Source organism: Dromaius novaehollandiae, chromosome 1, assembly GCF_036370855.1.
Source record: "Dromaius novaehollandiae isolate bDroNov1 chromosome 1, bDroNov1.hap1, whole genome shotgun sequence".
Taxonomy (NCBI): Eukaryota; Metazoa; Chordata; class Aves; order Casuariiformes; family Dromaiidae; genus Dromaius; species Dromaius novaehollandiae.
The window spans coordinates 212,277,617-212,300,056 of record NC_088098.1 but is presented as its reverse complement, the minus strand read 5'-3'; the positions used below and the strand labels follow the sequence as shown (position 1 = coordinate 212,300,056).

At 42.0% G+C, this 22,440-nt stretch overlaps 1 protein-coding gene and 1 long non-coding RNA gene across 10 annotated transcripts in view; both read left to right on the top strand.

Annotated features, from left to right (window-relative positions):
• The first annotated feature begins 3,082 nt into the window (after positions 1-3,082).
• Positions 3,083-15,889, top strand: LOC135330618 (uncharacterized). Of its 2 annotated transcripts, none has more exons than XR_010392601.1 (4): positions 3,083-3,378; positions 9,461-9,524; positions 13,478-13,548; positions 14,110-15,889. It is a non-coding gene; the product is annotated as an uncharacterized LOC135330618 (long non-coding RNA). The 2 variants fall into 2 exon arrangements; XR_010392596.1 differs by having other exon boundaries at positions 9,400-9,524.
• A 1,090-nt stretch (positions 15,890-16,979) lies between these two features.
• PICALM (phosphatidylinositol binding clathrin assembly protein) overlaps positions 16,980-22,440 on the top strand; it is a 72,419-nt gene continuing 66,958 nt past the window's right edge. For 4 of the 8 annotated variants that reach the window (XM_026103345.2, XM_026103344.2, XM_026103342.2 and 1 more), the window contains exon 1: positions 16,981-17,442. In XM_026103345.2, coding sequence (XP_025959130.1) covers positions 17,313-17,442 — 130 coding nt within the window. In that variant the 5' untranslated portion in view covers positions 16,981-17,312. Of the gene's footprint in view, positions 17,443-22,440 lie in introns of all 8 variants that reach the window. The other 4 variants (XM_026103340.2, XM_026103339.2, XM_026103347.2 and 1 more) reach the window with 2 other exon arrangements.

Here is a 22,440-nt window from a genome sequence, read left to right as displayed (position 1 = left end):
CCACAGGGCTGTCAGTGCTTTATACACCAGCAGGTCTTAGCCCGCAAGCTCACAATGAATGTGAGAAACAAGAACAGACAACAAAGAGACAGGGAGAGTTTAACAGAAAATGGTAGGTTAAGGACGGAACACCTATCCATCTTATCCATGACATTTAGAAGACATTTATCACCTTGTTTCCTAAACCCCAAACAAAATTATAGAATGTAGAAGAGTTCACAGTAACCACATATTTCTCTCTCTGCTCCTCTGGAATGACAGTGATAGGTGAATTGAGTCTTAAGCAAATGATGGATAGAGGCATCTCCTTCCTTTTCCGGAAACTGGAGTCATTGCTGAGACAGACAGCTGGGTGGAGGAAGAGTGGTTTGTGACATAAATTTAACTACAAGAACATGTATTTTTTGTAAGGTGCCAGCTGTTTTGGAGACCTAATCAGCCAATTTTAAGTATAGGAGTTGCTTGATCCAAAATAGGATTCATAATTCTCTAGTGGAAGCCCATTCAGCTCCCACATGGAATGCTTTGTCCTAGGGGTGGGAGGGAGATAGCTATCTATCACTATGACATTCACTCACTGGGATACATTCTTCTATTAAGTTAGAGGACCTGTTTTTGTTTCCTGTATTTAGGTTACATATTTTGTTTGCTGGGAGTTACAGTCTTTGCAAATGCATTCCAAATTCTGTTTGATTTAATCCGTAATTTTCCCTTTCCTAGTGGATTGGCCCTTCCCTCGAGAAATGCCCTCATAAGCCAGAAGACTTCAGTTGTAGCAAGAGCAAGGAGGACACATTGGTGTCATAGCAGCCCTTCCACAATCCTGCTGCTCCTTGCTCCTTTACCAGAAGCTTCTCCTCTCCCGTAATAAGCAAGGTCCACATAAATTCAGTGAACCCTGCAAGATGCCCTTCTTATGGCCACCTCGCTGCCTCTGTAAATATAGATTCGTTATAAGCTCTGTGTCAATGACTGGTCAGCTCCTGTCTCTGCAGTGAACAGCTGTAACCTTGAAGTAGCAATGTTATTCACTCAGACTGATGGAAAATTCATACTGTCACAAAACTCTCCCTTACTTCCTTTTACCATCTCCAGAACCTCACAGAGACCTGACCTCCAAAGATTGCAGCACAGCTGCTTTTCACAGCCTGCAAGGAATGGTAAGAGTTTGTCCCAGACCTGCCCCCGCACTCTGACTTTCCTCTTCCACCTTCAGCCGGAATCAAATAAATTTGGCTCTTTTCCAAGAGTGGAAACAAAGGAGAGAATATTGCTTTAATCTCCATGTCTTGATTTCCCCATCAGTGAAGAAAAAATAATAATATGCATTTGCGTACCTCTCAGGGGTGTTGTGAGAGATTAATTAGTTAATGTTTGTAAAGTGTTTTGTAATTGCTTAGAAAGTTATAATGAAAAGTGTGAGCAGCATATGAAACACAGATCGCATTAAGAGCCAAAGTGATGCTGAGCTGAAGTCTTACAGTAAGAGCCACTTTAAAAATAGCAGTGCTGTATTCTGAAATCACTCTTAACACTGCTGAAAATATTGCTTTGAGGAGAGTGGGGGAAAGCCATCAGCCGTGGGAAGTGCAATCCACATTGGCCTAAAGCTCTTCCTTTGCTCTCAACAAAAACAAATAGTTGTGGAGAGGCAAGCAGTGCCTGCCTGACATGACTTTTGAGACCTAACAGGTATCAGGAAACCTGTTATACTATGCCATTACACAGTACAAACTGTGCACTTAGTCTACGACCAGCTGTGAATGAGCTTGTGGGACTATGCAAAGCACATCAAAAGAAGCACTACCAGCAGCCCAGATCTTAAAAAATCATGACTCAAACCCCAATTACCGTGAAATTTGCTTTAAAATCTCTCTGTTTTCTATAGGTAGTAATTGCGGATGAGGGTTCCTCATGCCATGCCTAACTTCTGAATCCTTAATTCACAAGACCTTTCTTTGCAAACCTGAACACTAGAAACCTTACAAAAAAAGAGACAGAGGTTGAATTTCTTACAAAATCACTCAATTCCAGAAGCTGGGGCTTTATGTAAAATGCAAAGAATTACCAGATCTCCACACAAGAGCTAATAGCTTCGAGAAGTATCCTCTGTTTTTGGCAAAGGCTTCCTAAACATGGCAAGTTTGGGCTCCGGTCTGTCCGCTTCCCACAACACACAGAAAGGGGCAGAATAAGGGGAGAACACCTGCAAGAACACAGACCCATCACTTGTGAAATCACCTCTATGCAATCACCTACTGCTAAGGTATAAAGGCTGCATAACTTTGCATTGGCTTGCTGAACAGCTGACTTCAGAAGCAGGCATGGCTTCTACCTGTCCTCACATTTTTGAGTCACTAGGTAGGAATTCTGTGGCTTAATTGCCTTCCTGCTACATGACTAGTAATATTTATAGCACCCAGAAATGGACGGAGGAGGTGAGACACACAGTCAGTCTGAAAGTGAAAAAGCTTAGTCTCTTCCATAATTATGTTTTTAAATACCTGCAGTCACATCTGGATAGCAAAGCAGGAAATGGATTCTCCTCCCCCTTCTTCCTCCTTTCCATGTGAAAGGTATGGCTGTATGATGTAGTGTCCTAGGGTTAAGGTCACATTTCCTTAGATCTGATAAAAAATTGTATAATAATAGCTGGTTGGTATTCAAAAGAAACCTGCTTCTTTTAACTTGTAGCTTATCATCAGAAGTAGAAACAAGAATTACTTCTGCTCAGGGAGAAGCCAACTGAAGGACAATTTGCAGGAAACAAATTCCAGGCAACTGTTTCTCTGCGCATAAAACAAACCCCAGCTTTTAACATAGCTTCCAGGTGGATTTTGTACAGGAGATTTTGATGCTTGTGAGGTGGTGTGAGCTTGAAACTCAAGAAGTCTCAGGTTCTATCTTTACTGCCACCATAGGTTTGGTTTGTCACTTATTATTAGCTTCTAGAGAAGAATTGAAGAGTTTAATATTACTTAAAAAAATTTTCAGGAAATGTTACCTTTGACAAGTATCTGTAATGAAATAATAACCTTTACTCCCTAACTTTACAAGGGTATTGTGGAAGTTACTATGACTGTAGCACTTTGACCATGCAAATACTACGTTGCCATAATTCTCTCTCCTTTGCTCTATTATGTCTGTTAGTCTGAAACAGGACTTCGAGATTTATAGGTCTCTCAGTCACCCTTCTTTCCTGGATGTCAGAGGAATCAGGAAATCATGCTCGCCTGTGACAAAAGCTCACGGGTCAATATTAAATACAGCTGAAGCCTTGACTCCCTTTTGGACTCTGTTATTACATCACTAGAAGAAAAGGTACCCCAGCTAGAAGTCATGGCCTAAGGATGCATAATTTGCAGCCCTCTGCCAGAGGTAAGTTTCTTTATTTCAGGATCAATATTATCAACAAACCATTCTTTCCTTCTTCAGGGACAGATTTTTACTGCAAATAAATATGCTTCAAATTCTTCAGGACTGTAGTTCACATTTTATTACTTGGCATTAAAACACTGTTTTCAACACTGATATCTTAACAAAATCAAAGTCTGGATCTACCTTGTGACTACAAATTAGCCCTGACACAAGCACAAAACTCCCATTCAGCCCTTCAGATACCAGTAGAAATTCTGACATATATATTATTTCAGTTAAAAGATTGCTTGAATTTTGTTTTTTCTTTTTCTAAACACTCAACCCTTTTTCGGTATTTGAAACCCTTTAAAGCCTGAAATGAAAATCTGTGTCTTGCTTCCTGAGCAGAAGTTCTGTTGCCTTGCTTTGTCATTTTGAAAGGCTGAATTGTGACCTTTTTTTTTTTAAGAAAGGGGAAAAAAACAGTGCAGTGTTCTGTTTTCCATTTGCTAAATACATAAATGAGATGATCAGCTGCAGGGTACCGTGCGGGGAGAAGGGCTGGAAGATAAATCACAGTGGAAATTCAGTAACTGTGTTTGTCTCTCTTAAACTAGCCTCATAATAGTTTCAAAAGACAGTATTTATAGAGTACGATGTGTAATAGGAGTTTAACAGGCAAGGAAGACAGAAGGTTTCAGTCCCAAAGCAGGGACAATATTCAATATTCAGTTACTGGAATTCTGAAGATTGCTTGCACAGTTCTCACATCCCCAAACTCCCACTGCTGCCTGCACATTCCCACCCTCACATCACTTGGACTCCGTGCTGGCACACTTTGAAGCCACACGATAAACTGCATCAGGGAACTCTAATCCTACTGAAAAAGTAATCCCTGAAAAAAGAGATGCTGTTATTTTTCAGCCAGGTAAATTCTCTGGCTAGATTCCTCACACAGCAGCACAAATGCTGTGTGCACAAAGGCAGTGGCATGAGGAAGGAGTGGCTGCAGTGCGAAGAACAGAGGAATGTCGCAGTGGCTGCTTAAACCACCAGCAATGCTGACGGGCTGATTATTAAACTAGACCTCTGGTGCCTTCACTCCTGAAGATCTGAGGGCAGGCTTCACTTCAGACATCGTGAGTCACCCTGTTCACTAAAAGGGACTATTCACTGCAAATAAAGCCTAAGGTTGTCCCTGGCTCTTGTGATTTCTGTGGGAGCCTGGAGCCATGTTACCCACGTGAGAATCTCAGCACTCATTTGGAAAGGGTAGTTTAGCTTGTATCCCCCCTGGTTGTAGAGGAAAGCATGAAAGTCAGATTCTAATAGCTCAAAAAGCTGAAGGCGAACAGAAGAATCTCACACCCATAACAGCAAAAATGTAATGATTCCTTAGCCTGTTGGGTGATTTTTTTTTTCCAGATCTGATTTATTACTAGAGGTTTGGGGTGGATGATATGCTATCACGTACGCGATTAAAGACCCAGTCAGAAGGCTGATCAAAGTGCAAAGAGCCCAGCATGACTGGATTTCTGAATATGGGTGTCATATCATGGGTCTGACAGGACCGGAGGAAGAAGGATGGAAAGGATTTGACAGTTAGGTGACAGAAAGGGGCTGTTTAGCCCATGCTATGCCACATGGATGGCTTTGGTTTAGTTCTTTTTTATTAGCTATTTCACCTGCTGTTCATTAAGGCAATAGCGACTTTCAAAGCATCCTAATTAAAGAGGTGTGTCTCACAAGAAGAGGAGGAGAGTGTAGATCAGGGTTAGGGGCTCAGGAAGACCAGGGTGCAAACAGCTTTGGAAGGCAGGGTAAAGGGGGAAGGGGGAAAGCACAAAAATAGCACAGCAAGCAGGACAAGATGGAAGAAGTGGCAGCAAGGAAATGGATAAGACCTAAGGGTTCATTTACATCATGCAATGAAAACTAATCATGTTGCAGTAAACACTAATCAGCAATCCATCTCCTTACTATACCCACCTGCTTAGTAGGTTGATATAGTGTGCTGTGTAGGTGTAGCCTGAATTGTGTAAGGCCTTGCAAGGAAAAATGAACAGCTACGGTAAGATGCAGGAGGTGAGGGGAGGCCACAAGAAGGCATTTAAACGTGGTGAGAAGATAACAGCTGAGTGAGCAGATGAGACTGATTTTTATGGCTGGTTTAAGCTAGGTTATGGGGAACAGGAGAGTGTTTGGGTGGCTCAAGAGAAATACCTTTTCCTCCATTTTTTCATGTGTGGGGCACCCAGGGATCATAGCTAGATACTCACATGTTCTGACTGATGAAACTTTTTAATTAAACAGAGGGTTGCTCCAGCATGATGCTGCGCAAGCTTTAGTTTCACTCATCAAAGCTTCTTCTGTTTCTGTGCTGCAGCAAATGCCCTTGCAGCTTCTTAGGGCTCAGAGAAGTGTCAATGCAGTTCTAAGGCACAGCATGTAACTCCTGGGACTTCTACCCTGCATGGGATCAAAGCTGCATCAAATGCCCTGTATTCATGCGAAATCCTCTTCAATAATTAACATCTTTGTAACAACTCTTTTACTGGCCAAACATACATTTACGTGCCTCCACTGTGTTTTTTTAAGAGACAGCGCTGGCCAGAAGTTTTTGCAGAGCCTTGGAATCAGGTCTGTGTTTTCAGCTATGCTCCCATCTACCCGTGAGACCTTCAGCAAGTCCCTAAGGGGAGAAACGCTCCCACACACTCCTTTGCCTGCCAAAGAACCTGGATGCATTCCACTTTTGCTGAGTATGTATCAGGGAGAAGTGGTAGAAAGCCTGTCTAGTGACTGAGACATCCCACCTCCTCGCACTAACAGGATATGGGGTTGTGGTAGAAGAGACATCTGGGGATATTTGAGGAAGGGTGCCTAACAATCGTCTCCCACCTAAGGAGGTCACAGCTCTGTGGATTGAGCTGAAAAATGAATCAATGGCTCTGACTTGAGAAAAGGGAAGTTTTGAGGGCCTTTCTTGTCTTTGTGTCTCTCATCTTGCTTTTTTTTTGTCTGTGAAATGGTCTATCATAGTCATCATACACTGAGACTATCAGATACATCTTAAAGACAGTGTGATGTGTACAATCATCAAAGTCTTAAAAGACGGAAGCTGGTACAAGAGTATGATGTGGTCCAATTGGCTTTTAAGCAACTCCTCCTGATTGCAAGTTTGCCTTCAATCTGGCTTACAGCCCCAGGAACTACTGCAATGATTCAATTTCTGCCATGATCACAATCTCACTCAAAACTGCTATGATTCCATGGAGGGTCAGAAACCACTGCCTAAGAGTGCTCATGCTCTATTGCACTTTCTAAAGGAGAATATTTTTAACAGGCAAACCATTTGTGCAGGGGGAAGGCAGTGCTATGAAATGGTGAGCTGTCTTTTCCAGGAAATGAAATGATCCGTATTACAGAAACACTGAAAGATATATTCTGTGATGCAATTTGGAAAAGTTCTTCAGGTAACTGTTTCCTCTACAGCTGTAAAATGTCACGTTTCTGAATGAGGCAATCTGCATAATGCAGTTCTTGAAAAGAGTGGCAAGCGTTTCTAAAGATAGAAAAGGCCAGTAAATAGCAAATTCCCTAGGTGGCTGTCAGCATATCACACTTTTGTACAATGCACACCTGTGGAAATGAGATTTTCTTTTTTTTCCTGTTGCTGAAAGTATGGATGTGACAGTCTAAATAATATAGTCCACTGAGGACGCATAGGAGAAGTCTTCCATGGGCAATTGCTGAGCAGGCTTCATCACACCACTTAACTGTGCACTTCAGAATGGAAACACCTTTCCGAAGGAAAGCGAGTGAGCTGTTTGGTTTCCATTTCCATTTCACTCTTGCAGAGATTGCCTGCAAGGTAACTTCAGTGTTATGTCTGCCCAAAAAGAACATGCCTGGGCAGGGTTTTCTGCACTCTTCCATCACTAAGCAGTTCACGTGCTCCTAAAGGAGTTTAGTTGCTCCTAAACTGAGTTGGGCTGTCTAGGGAAAAGTGAATACTGAGAGTAGCTGCCACATGCACTAATTTTTTGCAGGTCCTTCATAACCTTACTGGCAGAAATTAAAATTGCAACTTAAAGCAATAAGCCTTTGCAGGGAGAGTAGCAATGTCCTTCCTAAAGGTGAATTTCCCTGGATTCAGTCGTTACTGCTTCGCAAAGAATCAGTTTTAACTTTTTGTAACAGGACTGGGTTGAAGCCTGTATCTGATTTCATCAGAGACTTTCTTATGGGATTTTCAAGAGTCTTTCATAAGATTTTCATGGCTCTTGAGAGTATCTCTGCTTAAGGATGTGGTTTTGAGAATGACAGCAGTTGCAAAGGCTTAGCGTCTCTCAGAATTCTGTCCTTCAATTTGCAGAAGAAAGTATCCGCTTAGCAAGTCAATCTGCAGTCCCATCATATGTGGGCAGGGACTACATCTAGGCTAGAGGAAATCAGCATTCGTATGATGTTTACTCAGTTGGTATTTGTTGCTATTTAATGAACATTTTTTCCCAAAGTTATACCTTTAACCTCATTAGACTGAACTGACACAACTGGGCACACAGAAATTAATAAAAGGTGGCTTTTAACATCCTAACATTTGAAAATGTTTGCTCGAGTTGACATGCTTTGCAATTTCAATTAGCAAGAGAAGACTGGATTCCCAAGTCAACAGACTTGTTTGTAGGGGATGGTGTTACTCTGTGTCAGAAGGAACGCCAGGATTTGGCAAAAGTTGTTTATTGATTTTAAAATATAAGCAGTTTTTCTCAGAATTTTCATTCTAATGTCAGCGATAATCAAATTCCCTGCTTTTTTTTTTCAGTAGCCCACAACTTAAAAACTGTGCTCCTCTGTTCTGTTAAAATATGTGAAATAATCTCTGGTAAACCAACATATTTCATTTAGTTGACTATGTTTTAATAACATTTTTGGTTAGCATAGTTAGTTCATGTGCCAAGTATTACATTTTTCATTCCCCACAAAATCAGGACAAACTGTACATCTCCTGCTGTGTCCGAAGCCGATTTGGCTAAATTTCAGTTATGCTAATTAAAGAATACAGCAGTCCTATTTTTATCTGATTTAAAAATACTACAGATACACAGCTGGCAACTTTACTTGTTTTGATGCAAAATTAGTTAATTGTGCAAAAAGTTCAGTAGTTCTTTTATGATATTCATTTTCACATCCACGCAGACCCACACTCAGATACATACCATAATGCTGAGATGCCAGACAATTACAAAAATCTGTCAGATCCCATTTCAGAATTAAGGCTTAGAAATATAAATTTGTATATATCTCAGTAAACAGAACAAAATGAAACAGAGGAGAGGGAGCAGAAAGAGAATAGTAATAGCAAGTTTTTAAGAACTTTACTGAATAGAACTTACCATGATACCAAAAAAATCTGCTTTGAAAAGGGCGTTTATAATGTTTCCAAATACTTTAACCATTTTAAAACATATTTAAAAAATACATTTTATTAGCTTTATTAGTTTATTTAGCACTCCAGCCATCAGACTTTAAAAAACTGTGGACCTAAAAAACTAATTGTTATAACGTAGCAAGAGCAAAAAGTTATGTTAATTTGAAAATAAAAGCATTGAGATCAGCAAAGCACTGAATTTGCAGTGCCTACTCCTCACCTACAGAATTTCTTTCTATACTGCACTGGTGTTGCTGAGTGCATTCTCAGCTTACACAGACAAAACCTATTCTGTTTGTAGTCAGTGGGCATTTTGCCACAGATTGAATAGGAACAGAATATCACATCTAAAAGTATACTGTATCTGATGAAATATGGCCCTGCAAAGCATATGATTTGTGGTTTTACCTGCCTGTGCTACTCTGATTTCTTTACAGCTGCTTTTAGTTAAATGTGCTTTTAAGCATCTGATCTTTCAGGTCAACAAGCTGTTGCACAAACTACTTATCTTCCCTCATTTCCTGCAACCAGGTTGTGTAATCTAAATCAGTTCAATGCATCTGATATTAATTTCTGCCTTTTTCTTCTCCTATTTTTTGGGTTGTGAGAGCTCAAAAATACAGGTGCACAGAATGTTCATCAGTGTCCTGCTGTTGTGCATATTCCTAGGTTTCAACTGCTGCTGTGATGCACAAAGTCTTTAGCAATGAAGAGGCCTAGGAGAATGTTAAAAGTGAGTATCAACATATGCAGGATTAGTGTTTTACTTGAGAATATCCCAGTGCAATCTGAGAGACTATAATCCTTTCTTTTGGATCATTATTCCTTCTTTATTCCTACAGAAGTGAGCACTGCCAACATGTCTGGCTTTCCAATGAAAAGGGACACTGTGTAAAAAGACAAGGGAGAGCTCAACTGATTACCAAAAGCACATTAAAAAGTGGCCAAAAGAGAAGAGTTGGATAGGTGGGCATATAAATAACGAGATACAGACCCCCTACTATTCTTTGCTCTTGAGTTCAGATAAAAATGACCATTTTCTGGTGATGCTGTGATCTATGGAAACTGAATTTGTTGGCCTCTGGCCAGCTGTCAGCAGAAAGGTTCACATCACAAAACTTCCAACACAGTAGGCATCTTCTTTTCACAAGTCACAAAAGTTTGTTTCCAGATTCACTTGTAATCTTAAACTGATATGGATTTACCAGGAGACTACCAAGGGTGTTTCAGCCTTACGGTAGCCCTTCTCCCACTCCTCTGCTGTGGTGCTGGGAACTCACTTGTTCCCAGTGTATCAACTCATCTTCTCTCTGATGTTGAGAGAACCTGAACCCCATCTGCAAACTCTGGGGAGCCAGAGAGAAATCACTAGGCTAGGCAGAACTAGAAGTATGTATTCTCCTGCCTTTGGCCCTCCAGTGTGGCATTGCACCTGGCCCAAGTGCTGACAGAAAGGTGGTTGCCCATTATATGATTGTGGAGAAGGCTCCATGTTCCTGCCATTCACATCTGGCCTACATGTGTCCCAGGCCTCAGTGCAGGGAACAAGGAGGGCCAATAATCCAGTTACTAGACAGGGCTCATGGCTGAAGCACATTATCAAGACAAGCCTGCACCACTGCTGCTCAGAAAATATTTCTTCTTGGGCTCTAAGAAATAACAGTAGGAAACGGGATGAAAGAGGTGAGAATAATCACCCCTATATTACTAGTAATTCTTTGCTTCTCAAGTCATTAAAAACAAAGCAATTTTAAATATCTAGCTTGTTTCTTTTTTATGCATTTCCTTCACTTCATTTATGTACTTGTGTGTACTGAATGAACTGGGACAAATCCTCTATTGATATTAAGATTTGGAATACCTTATCCACCAGCAAAATGTTGGGAGGTATTTAGTTAATGTCCCTTTCAGTGCAGCAGTTTGATTTAATCAGCATGAAGTCTGCCCATGTGTAACGCAGTCTCTGACCCCAGAAGCACACAGCCAAACACTGATAGCCTGACTCATTCCAGTGGGCAAGATGCAAAGCTCACATAAAGACCAGGGAGTGGAACCTACATATACAAGGCTTGAAACCAACTCATTGGCATAAATGGATTTATTCATTTGAGGAAGGGAAGCAGGATTTACTTTTGCTGTACAGGCCTAGCCCTGAGAATACTTTCACACATAGGTTTTCTTCTGGGTGAGAAGCCCCATTCATGTCAGCATTGGCAGGGCTGGACCCAGCTATTTACTCTGTATAGTTGGCATTGCCAGCATCAACATTTTTGTTTCAGCTCCGCATCAAAATTCATGTGGGTGTAAAGCTTTCCCAGACATAGAGCCTGAGCACATGAGTCTCTACATTAATGGGGGATTCTATTAAGCTCTGCTGCACGTATGTGCATGCAAGTGTGTGAATATAAGTACTAATTATAGCTTGGCAGCAGGCTGAAGTGGCTGTTCCATTCATACCCTGCATTTTCATTTGCTTATAACTTTCCTTAAAAATATTCCTGTGGGACTGAAGTGTGTTATGTTTGCACTTGGCTCAAAGGCGACTGAAGAAAATGATAGGAGTTGCTTCCGAGTTACATGCGCTTAAAAGGAATGCAGTTCCTCCTGCACTCACTCTGCTGGCTTGGTTCTTGTGAGCTGGCAGGGGAGCGAAATGAATGACAGTGCCCACTCAGAAGTGCGCAGAGAATGATTCTTATCAAACGCTATCTCCTGCCAAGTCCCATGAACACTGCCAGCCTGGTATGATGATGAGAAGAGTATTTGGCAGCAAGGCCCTAGGTTTTTTGGATGAGACCAGGGGGAAGGGATGGAGACAGTGTCACTAGCTGGCACTGGGCTACTTGTTTTTCCTGTGTCAAAGATGGTCTCCCATAAATTTTGAGGAAGTATAAGTACACTTATCACTTTGATAAGGCTGTGTTGCAAGGGTTATTTTTTCCTTGTAACATCCGAGTGAGTTAATGTGAGAGTACCCACTTCTGAGAAATGCTGTTAAAAAAAAAAGGCTTTAGGAAAGAGCAGCAATAGTGCATTAGGGATGCTTGCTGATGGGCAACGCACTGCAGAAACAGGAGACAGCACACCTCTCGCTCTTCAAAGGTGTCAGTGTTTGACACAGCCACTAGAAAGTGGGAACAAAATGTAGGTCAGCTTGTTTCCTTTCTGTCTCACACTCTAAAAGGCATTTGTTAGGTGCATTTGTTTTACAGGTAGCAATCCTGGTTTTGAAGGCATTTGCGTACAGCATTAATGATACAATCCATTTTGCAATGTGTGAGTTTCATGTCAGGGCAAGGAGGGAAAGGTGTTATAACACACAACAGAATTCAGAAGCATCATGTTTGGTTTTTACCTCTACTTAGATCTTCTCATATGGCATGGGAGCTCCCACCCAAATACCCTACTTCTAGTGAATGCAGTAAAATCAGTTCAGATCACTCCCCTCCTCTGAAATAGCACTGACTCACTTTTCTCTCTCCCTACCCACTTTTCTCATGTCAAAATTCTGTTACCTCTTGTGCAATCGCTTTCTCCCTTGACAAAGTTGTCTTCCTTTTGGGGAACAGTAGAGCAGTTTGACTACTAGTTAACTGTAGCTGCATGAAGAAGTGCAACAAGCTGCAGAGCTCAGAGCAGCATATATGATGGAGAATGTTGGGTATTGGTCTTATATAGAAGCACGGAAGGCGAAAGGTGACAGCAGCAAAGGAAACATCAAAGCTGGCACAATTTCCAGAAAAGGGAGAGAAGTAAAAAGGATGTCTGACTCAGCATGAACTTGAGCATGTTGGCTTTGTCTGTAAGGACAAGAGCTTTGAACTAGATGTGGAGACAGTGGGGAGCTAGAGGAAGAAAAGCAGGAGTAAGAGCAGTATGTGATTTCAGCAGTAGCATTTTGGACAGGCTTAGGGAGCGCTTAGATAAAAAAGTGAAGTATTTGAAGCAGGAATGAATTGAGCATGGAATAATGATCATTAGGACTGAAAGGAAGGAGCTGAGTACTTAAAGTCTGAGGGATGAGAAACACAATTTCATACAAATTGACTACAAGAGAAGCAGAAAGAAGAGCTTGGTGCACCACTGTGTTATGTGTGGGCAAGAGGAAGGTTAGAGGTGTAAACAAGCATATTCAGAGAAGAGGAAAGGGGTATCAAATAAAAAAAAATAGCCTAACTCTGTTGCGCATTGTGGCTATTTTGCGCTACTCCCACACTCCTAGTTGTGCCTCTTCCCCCTGCTCCCCCCAACTGTAATCTGGTCACTGTCCATACCTCTGTTGGCTGCCTGACTACGTTGGCAGTATGAATAAGTAATGAGAACCACATGCCTGGGCTACTCCACTCCACTATGTCACTAGAAAGTGTCACTTTGACCGTAATCTTTCTATGTCCCAGTTTCTTAGAAATATGTTTATCTTCTTCCAAGAGGTGTTACAAGGGTAAGTTAATTATTGGCCATAAAATACTTTGATGAAGTTGCTATGGCAATGCAAATTATAGTAGATTCTTATTATAATCAAGTTGGAGTATTGTCTTTCATAGAAACGCTCTTTAAAAATGGCTTTGAAATTATTACACTGTAATTAAATGGGCGCTACTATAATCAGAATTAGGCAGAATTAGGCTACTCAAAAGTGCATCAATAGCCTTAGATTGTAACATTAACAACCCACCTCCATTACAGAAAGCCCTATACAATCAGAGTGGTCTGTCTTCTAGCCATGCCCCTGTCTTGGAGTTCTACATTGTTCTGAGGTGAGTTATAACTGAACCCTATAGTCCTAAGAGGCCATGGATACACATGTATGTCATGCCCGTACCTGGCTACGTTTGGGAAGCCAAAGAGCAAGTATTTTGCTATCTGTTTCCAACAGTCTATCCTTTCTTGTATCCTTTCTCCTGCATCTTTTCTCTCTGACTCGAACAGATGCAGACCCCCTGGGGCTGACAGCAAATTCACCTTTCCTTAAAATGTGGGCAAAATATTATCCATTATATTATCCATATATATTATATATATATCGATTAACAGCAAATGAATTGATGGTTGTCATTGAAATGGGTCAAAGGCAATGACCTGACTATAGCATGTTTCCAAACCATTTTTACAGCATTGTTTCCTGACCTTATTCAGGTGGTTTCACTGCCTCTGGTTTTCTTCCCCCATCACTGCACCTCCTACCATCTCTCTCAGCAATTCCTTCCCTGTTCCACCGGCCCAGCCTTATCTCTTCAAATTTTTTGCCTCTGACATTTTTCTTCCTCAGCGTTGTACACTTCCCAGTTCATGGCTACTGTCTTTTTTGTTGTTTCCAGGGATGCCTCAGAAGCCTTGGTAACAAGTCTGCTACAGTTCATTACCATGCACTCCGCTCCATGCCTCAGCAGTTGTGTGCCCCAGAACGGTTGATTTCTCACAGATCTGACATTCAGCCAAGACACCTGTTTTAAATCTGAAGCTAGACCTGATTAATAATGCCCCGGAAACCATAGCTTTCCTAATAGTTTGCTGAGTGTTTGCATGAAGGAAGGCATGAATGCCAGAAACTCTGTGGGAACCAAAGCACATAGCTGGATTCTGGGCATTACAGTCTGGCAGACACCACACAGCATAAAAATGACAATGTTGCAGGAAAGTGATGTACATAATAACATACAGAGGTCAAGTTGAGGCAAGACTTTCAGCACTGTACAGTACACACAGAGAGAAACAGCCCTGTCAGCTTGCCTGTCCCTCCCGGACAGCTAAGATGCCAAAGAAACACTGACACTTTGGGGTGCTCATGAATGCTCGATACAGCATTTTCACAGGAGGTGGATCCAGACTCTGAAAGAAATCTTCACAAGAGAAAAGAATGTTGTTTAGCTTTGCCACTTAGCTAAATATAGGACTCCTATCAGCATTAGTTTCTCTTCAAATACGTACTCCTTTCTCCTTTCATTCTCAAGCACACCCAGACACACAAACAAAAACAAACGAGTTATAAACTAATCAAACTTGTTTTCTTCAGGTGGGAAAGGAAAAGAGATTAATATTTTGATTTCAATTTCCAAATCTCTGGGAGGCACTCAGATATTATCTATCACAGTGCTTCAAGCTCCTCATCATAATGGTATCAAGTGCCTCCCAAGCAATTAAAAAGCAACAAACAATTACAAAAAGTTCTCCCATGACTTCTGTCTCCCATTTCTGCTTATGAACAAACAAAATGGGTAGAATTTTTAACTGAGTAGGGTTAAACTGTGAGGTTTCTGTGCATATGAAGAGCTAGGGAGAGAAACTCAGCCTAAATTCAATTTGGTTTCAAACCTGTAAGACCTAGGTCACTTCTTTCCCCTAACATCTGAGATATATTGTCTAAATCTGCCCTCAGTAACTCCTACAGTCACAAGCTTCCTCTGTTTGGGTAGTTTCACTGTTCCAACAGAAAGCAATGGACATAATCAGAGATGAAGAGGTGGATCCTAAATTATTTTGGCCAATTCCATGGAACTTTTCCAAAAAGCAAGCAAGAGTCCTCGAAGTGGGGTGTTGAAATCCTGATCCTAGTTGAAGTTAGCACCAAAACTACTATCAGCTTTAAAATTATTTTAACCTCTGATTTATTGTATAATTTGGAAACAATACAAAGAGATAATGATGTATTCACAGTTAAATGTGTTGCTATATCAATAGCCTTTAGCAGTCTCTTGGTGTTTTCACAGTGCAAAGCTTTACTCTAAAGCTGTCTGATACAACAGCCTTCTCAAGTGTGTATCTTGCATACAATAGTGATTTATCTCCCCCAGTATGCATATTTGGGAGTCCAGACACAGTCCAGAAGGAGCCAAAAAATACAAATATGACAGTATCTTCAAAGAGCCTGGCATTACAGAGGCAACAAGTTCTACAAGTGCAGCCTTCCTTCTACATACACAGCAATAGCATTGCTCGGGTTCAGCTTTACCCAGACGTCCGTCGTCTGACACTGATTTTCATTATGCATTATAAAGAGATAATCCTGCTTATATGCTCTGTCAAAGAGATGGAGCTGCATATCATCTGTATACCGCTTCTGTTTAAGTTGCCTAATAAATATTTCAGTGGTTTCATGGATGAAGGACGGTTTCATAATGAACCTCACTGGGGGCACTTGTGGGAGAGGAACATTTGTCTGCTGGAATCCTTTGGCTTTGCTCTACTAGTCACAGCTCTTTGGGAGAAAGGCTAGCAATGCCTTGTTGTAACAAGTAATGAAAGTTGTAGATAGTTGGGTGGCTGTGGTTGCACTTTAGCAATGCGCAGCGGGAGGTAACTACTCAACCTGTCAACCGCTGTATTTGGGTCATACAGGTACCAGGCCTACAGAAGGCATGTTAAGTAGCAGTTATCTTTTACAAACAAAAACATTAAGTAACTCGTTCAAAATCCCAACAAGTCAAGGACAGAGCCATGGACCAGATACAAGAGCCCTGAGAAGCTGAGTAGCTCAATAGGAAAATGGTGGGAGGTCATTTGTGAAAGATCTTGGGAAAAAAATCAAAAATTTCTGCTTGCCTTGATGTATGTTTGAAAAATTTTTGGCAAGCTTTCAAATAAAAAAGTAAACACTGAGGAGAAGCGTGACCACAGCAACTACACAGCCCAAAACTCCTCATAGTCTTTGAATGGACTTTTTCCTTTACATTTTCATTGTGTAAGGTGGCACTAAAGGAGTTTCCACAAAACTTTCCAAATTGAGAAATACAAAAACTTCCTTTGGGACGGAAACCTCTCATTTCTTTCATGAACTTTTACAGAGCTCTTTAACACTTTACTCCTCGACGCGGAAACCCGCATGAACGCATCAATATTCCCACTGACCAAATTTATGTTTCTAATGGGAAAGCACAGTGTTGCCCACACACATCAGCCAGTTGCGGGACGCGTGGCTGCCTTTGCCCACCGACCTCCCCCTCAGACCCTCTCCCCGTCGAGGGCGAGGCCGGCTCCAGCCCGCCACACCCTGAGGCCAACGGTCAGCGCCGAGCCCCGCGGCGCGCGCACCAACCGCCGCCCCCCAACGGCCCCCAACGCCGGCGCAGGGGCTCGCGCGCCCCGCACCACGTGACCCCCGCCCCTCCGCCGCCCCGGCTTGCGGCGCCAAGGAAGGAGGAGCGTCCCGTAGGGCGCGGCGCGGAGGGGCGGCGCGTGTCACGTGGGGCGGGGCGGCGGTCACGTGATCCGGGCGGCCCGGAAAGATCCGAGGAGGAGCTCCGCCGCCGCCATTTTCCTGCGGCGCCCAGCGTGTGTCCCCCTGTACCCGGGCGAGCGGAAGGCGCGAGGGGGAGGGGACGGCGGCTGGGGGAGGGGGGTGGGAGGAGGAGGGGTCCCTGCTCGGGTGACAGGTCCGTCCCTGAGGGCGGAGCGGGGGCCGCCTGCGGCACGGCGGGGTGAGGGAGCCGTGCGAGCTCCATCCCCCGGCTAGTCCTCCCGTCCCGTCCCGGCCCCTGAGGAGGCAGCGGAGCCGCACTCGCTGCTAGCGCCGCCAGCGCCCGCCATGTCCGGCCAAAGCCTCACCGACCGCATCACGGCAGCGCAGCACAGCGTGACCGGCTCGGCTGTCTCGAAAACCGTCTGCAAGGCCACGACCCACGAGGTCATGGGGCCCAAGAAGAAGCACCTGGACTGTGAGTACCTGGGGGACGCAGGGGGGGAGGCGGCCGGGGGCTTCCCCCGCGGAGGAGCGGGGCCGGCCGGCCTGTGCCGGGGTCCGGGAGGAGCTGCCTGGCCGCCCCGCGGCCTCCGGGGACGCGGAGTGCCGGCAGGCGGGGAGCCCTGCGTTTCAGTGGCGGGCGCCTCGCGTTTGGGGGCAGGATCGGGGGCGTTGGGGACGGAGGGCTGGGGAGAGGCTGTTCAGCGGAGCTCCTCTCCAGAAGGGGCCTTGTCCGACTCTTCCCTGCTCATAGGGTGGTGAGCAGCGTGAGCTGCTGAGGGAAGGCACTTGCCCCGTATCCCTTCCTTGGAGAGGAAAAGCCGCGGAGGCCAAGCGGAGGGGAATGCACTGGGATTTCCTTATTAACTGAGCTCATCTGTCTTGTCTGCTAGGACAGCACTCCCCTATTCTGTACAGGAGATGCTGAAGCTTCAGGAAAGAATAGCTGATCAGTTACCTTAATTCTCTCCAAGGTAGTTTACTAGAAGAAAAAAGAAAAATAAAAAAAAGCTTTTTCATTGCTCTCGTAACTGTTCTGTGTAGAAGAACATGTGAAATGAGTGCCTTAGGGACTAATCTCTTTCTATAAGAGTATTCTTCTTAATCTTATCCTTTCTAGTCTGTTTCCTTCAATTGGGAAAATGGGCATAGGAGGACTTCTTTAGACCTTTAGTATGTAAGGTTAACCTCCTATATAGGGATCATCCACTTTTCAGCATCTATCAAAAACAGATCCAAGATGGGAAGGCTTTAAAGGTCTTCTCAAAACTCAGTTCCATCCAGGTGACTATAAAGAGAATGATGAGTGCTGAAGTTCATATACTGTGTCTTTCCACTAAGCTATAAGGTCACAGGAGTAAGGATGCACCTGACTTGAATACCTGATTAGCTCACATCTATTTGTTCTAGACCTCAAGGAACTCTGCACTAGCCTTTTCTCACCTGTAAAGGAAGATAATGGAGGGAGAGCTGTAGATACGCCTTTTGTATGCAGGCTTTCTCTTTCCCTCCCACCCACATCTGTGACGAAAAGGCTGGGGTCTTCGTGTGTCTCAATTTTTTTTCCTTTTGAGTCCCTCTAAGTCAAGATAACAAGACCAGATGATAGTACTTGAATGGCATATATGCTAGTTATTCCTTCTTTCACCAAAACACGTCTGTCTTAACGGTTTAAGAAATTCTTAATCTGTGAGTAACTGAAAGTGATGTGATCCATTTTTTTAGGCTAACCCTAGAACAGCTGCTTCACTTTTTTCCTGATATTTCTTCTTTCATTTAATCTCTTATCTGAACAGTGAGTAATAAATGATTAGCTTTGATTTTTTTTTTTTCCCCCTTAATGTCAGCCCAGGGTGTCAGAAGGCTGAGGAAATTTTTGGATTGTAAATAACTTAGTTCCATGTAGAGAAAAAACCTTGTCATATAGCTTATGTATTATGAAATTATGGTGCTACTGGATTTCAAACAACAGAAGGGACACTTTCTGGAGAACCCTTTGTCAGACTCTTCCCCTCTCTCATTCCTCTTTTGTGTGGAATAGCACAAAAAATACAGTTTGAGTAATAGGGCTCTTAGCATCTGAATTATTTCACCATATAAACCTTGGGGAAAGGAAGATCAGACTGACCAGGCTACTGTTCTTCAGACTCAAATGTATAGATAAGGGTGATGTTCTGAACGTGGTTGCTAGGGGACATAGTAACTGAGACTTATAGGATGCTGTCATAGAAGGGTGCTTGATATGCTTTGAACTCGCTTAGAAAGCTTTCAGGTAGTTGCTAGATGAGAAAAACATTTCTGTATTTCCCTTTGCATTTAAGCCCCTTCTCAACTGCAAGTGGGAGCCTTCTACTATTATGGACTGTAAAAAGTTGCAGTTCATGCCTTTTTCTCTCAGAATTCATTTGTTTTACTACTGGTCACTTTTTTTAAATCAGTAAAAAGAAATCTAGGGTAGATCAAGTTTTGTATGCTGCCCCTCATAAGTTTGTTGGGAGTGTCTGGTCCTGGCATCAGGAAATGACACACGCTTTCGTATTTTGAAAGTTTTCTTTGTTCATACCGTTTATGGTTGTATGTTTAAAAATAAATGCTCTTTTTTTTTCTTCAGAAGCTGTGACTCAAGCCCCACCTCTGAATTACTTGCACATATCTTCCTTTTGCAAACAATTTAAACCCTCTGACTACTAAATAAGCCCTAAAAATTGACATCTCGCTGTGAATGACTATTAATACACCAGTCTTTCTTAAGCAACATGCTTCTTGAATATTTTTTGTGGTGTGTTTATGAAGATCATGACAGTTAAATATTACTTTATTCTGAAAAGCTATGTTCTGGATGACTGGATGAGCCAAATTTTGTGAGACTGCCCTGGAATCAAGCCTTAGTTTCATAGTCTTTTCTGTGACAATGGCTTAATTTCTTGTTCATGTGCTATATGTGTTGCTTATATAGATCTCAAAATTTGTGACTGTCCTGTTGCTGATTGATATATATATATATATATATGTGTATATATATAAAAAATCAAGCTTAAGCATCATGAGCATATAAGTGGCTCAGCCTCACATTATCTCAACTCATACAATTGAGGGGCATCCAAAATAAGTACTCATGTACTCATGATCATTCCTGTTCTAATTTATCTTACTGTTATCTGTTTATGGAGTTCTAGGATTGGAGGGATCGCAATCCTATATGTCTATATTCCCTCTGTATTCCTTTTGATGCCCATTGCCTTAATTATCAAAGAATATAAAAAAGCATTTCTGACCTGGAATGATAAGAATATAATCTACTCCAAATAACATCCTTTCTCACCAATTACAAAGCTTAGTTGCTTGTTTGGTTTGAGGGAGAAAGAATTCTCTTTTACAAGTGGACGTGGCCTGTGATAGGCAGCAGTCACTGTATGGTCATATCTTTACATTAGGGTATACTGTTTCTCCTGTTCTGGAGTTCCAGTCTTATAGTTGGGACAAGGATTCTGTTTGGTAATCTAGGTGCTGCTTTTGTCATCATGATGATTTGGATTACTTGTTCTACAGTAATGGGACAGGTTTAATGGTCTTGACACTATGCAAAGCATGGTTCATGAAATTTCTTTTACGGAAAACCTAGTTTCACTAGGACTTTGTCCCAGTTTTCACATCTCTGAGCAGCGACAGCTCAGAACTGGTTTGTGGGTTTATTTGTATACTGAAATTTAAACAACACTTTCTTTAGTGTTTAATTTTTGTTACATGAATTCAGTACTGTATAGCAGTGCGAAGAACAAGCACTGGAGATTGAGTGTACGTAATGCTGGAAAACTTATTGTCAGATTTCACTTTTTCACAGGATTCTAGGTGAATAAAGCACTGCTTGTGTGTGTAATTAATATCAGAAAAAACAGAAGGTAAACAGATGATGGCAACTAGGAAGTTTCAGTAAGTCAACTCAGTGGAACTAAGTAGCATAAAAGTGTTTGTGTACATGTGCATGTTGAGGAGTGTAGTTAAAAAAGCTTTGATGTAAAATATTTGTAGGGTTGGGTTTCTTGAAGGAGTTCGGTATAGTAACCCTATCAGCTTGTGCCTGATGGAGTAGTGCACTTTAAAGGAGAGTGTGGATGGGTGGCTTGGAAGGAAGTTGCAATGCTGTAATTATCCATACTTACCAGGAAATCTCTCTATAGTTATGCCAGAGTGTAACTTCCTTCACTTCTTATTGTGGAGAAAATCAGTATTTTTAAAGAAGATGGTAAACCTGCCTTGTGCTGTGTAGGCGTTGGTGAGAAACTAGTGAAAGTAAACTTAATTGCAGTTATTGGGAATTTATTTCACAGTTCCTCATGTCAGCTTTTTCAGTTTTGTTTATAGGCTACTACTAGTGCAAATAAAAACCCAGTTAACTTGCTTTATGATAGCCCCGCTGGGGACAGCTTCTGTTTTCAAGTACGAGGGTAAATGGAGGATTTCTTGGAGAACCGAGGCAAAGACTTCTAGTGCTTTTCCCAGTATCCCACAGGAGATTTGTAGTGAAGCTGAGGAATTCAGTGTTTTAAGTGCTAGTCTGACTTTTAATGCTGAAGCAAAACTGGGCTATTTCAAATGATTCAGTAAGTTAACTCCTAGTGTCTCCAAATGCTGCTGTGTTCTCCAGTAGATACAGATTATCTTTGTTCCTATTATAGTACTTTACCAACTTCATGTTTTCTTTTTATTTGGCAGATTTACCTGCAGTTTCTTTTGTTTTTTGCTTCCCAGTTTATAGTTGATTTCTGGAGGCAACCCATGGTTATATTTGCTTAGAACTGTCCTGTGTATCAGTAATTATTTCAAATATGGGTAATTGCATTATTATGATTTTCTTTCAAAGTATTCATCTTTTTTCCTGTGTTTTTTCATGATTCCTGTAGAATTTCTTTGTTAGTCAACTTTTCTGAACTTTTTATTAGAATCTTTTTGGAATATTCACTTGTGCCTTTTAGTAGAGTACAAGAATGATCATACTCCTCTGTAGACTGCCAGAGGGCCAATTTTCTACCACAGCTGCTCATTTGCAGAAAGAATAGCCATTTAGTTCTGCAGCTGTTGTTTTATTTTCCTTAGCCTGCAGCAGTATTCTACTTCAGATGAAGTAAGAGGCAGGAACTAAGAAGGATAAGCTATAGGACACCTGCAATCAGCTTACTGTGAATCTTCATACTGCCATTGTTTTGCATCAGCTGTGGTTATTCAGTTGTCATATAACTTTGAGCTATCACTCTTACTACGATTTTAAATGAGGCAATCATCTCTCACATCTTCTAAAAGTGATGCTTAGTTAGTAAAGGCATTCTCTTGCAGTCCAGACTGTGACCTAATGATCTATTTCAATCTTTAGTTTCTAATTTTAAGGTCAGTTTTCAGTCTGTAGATGTGAGAGGTTTAAACTGTTTTAGCCATTTGGTTCACAAAGTAACATTAGTTTGCATAATAATAGGAAGAT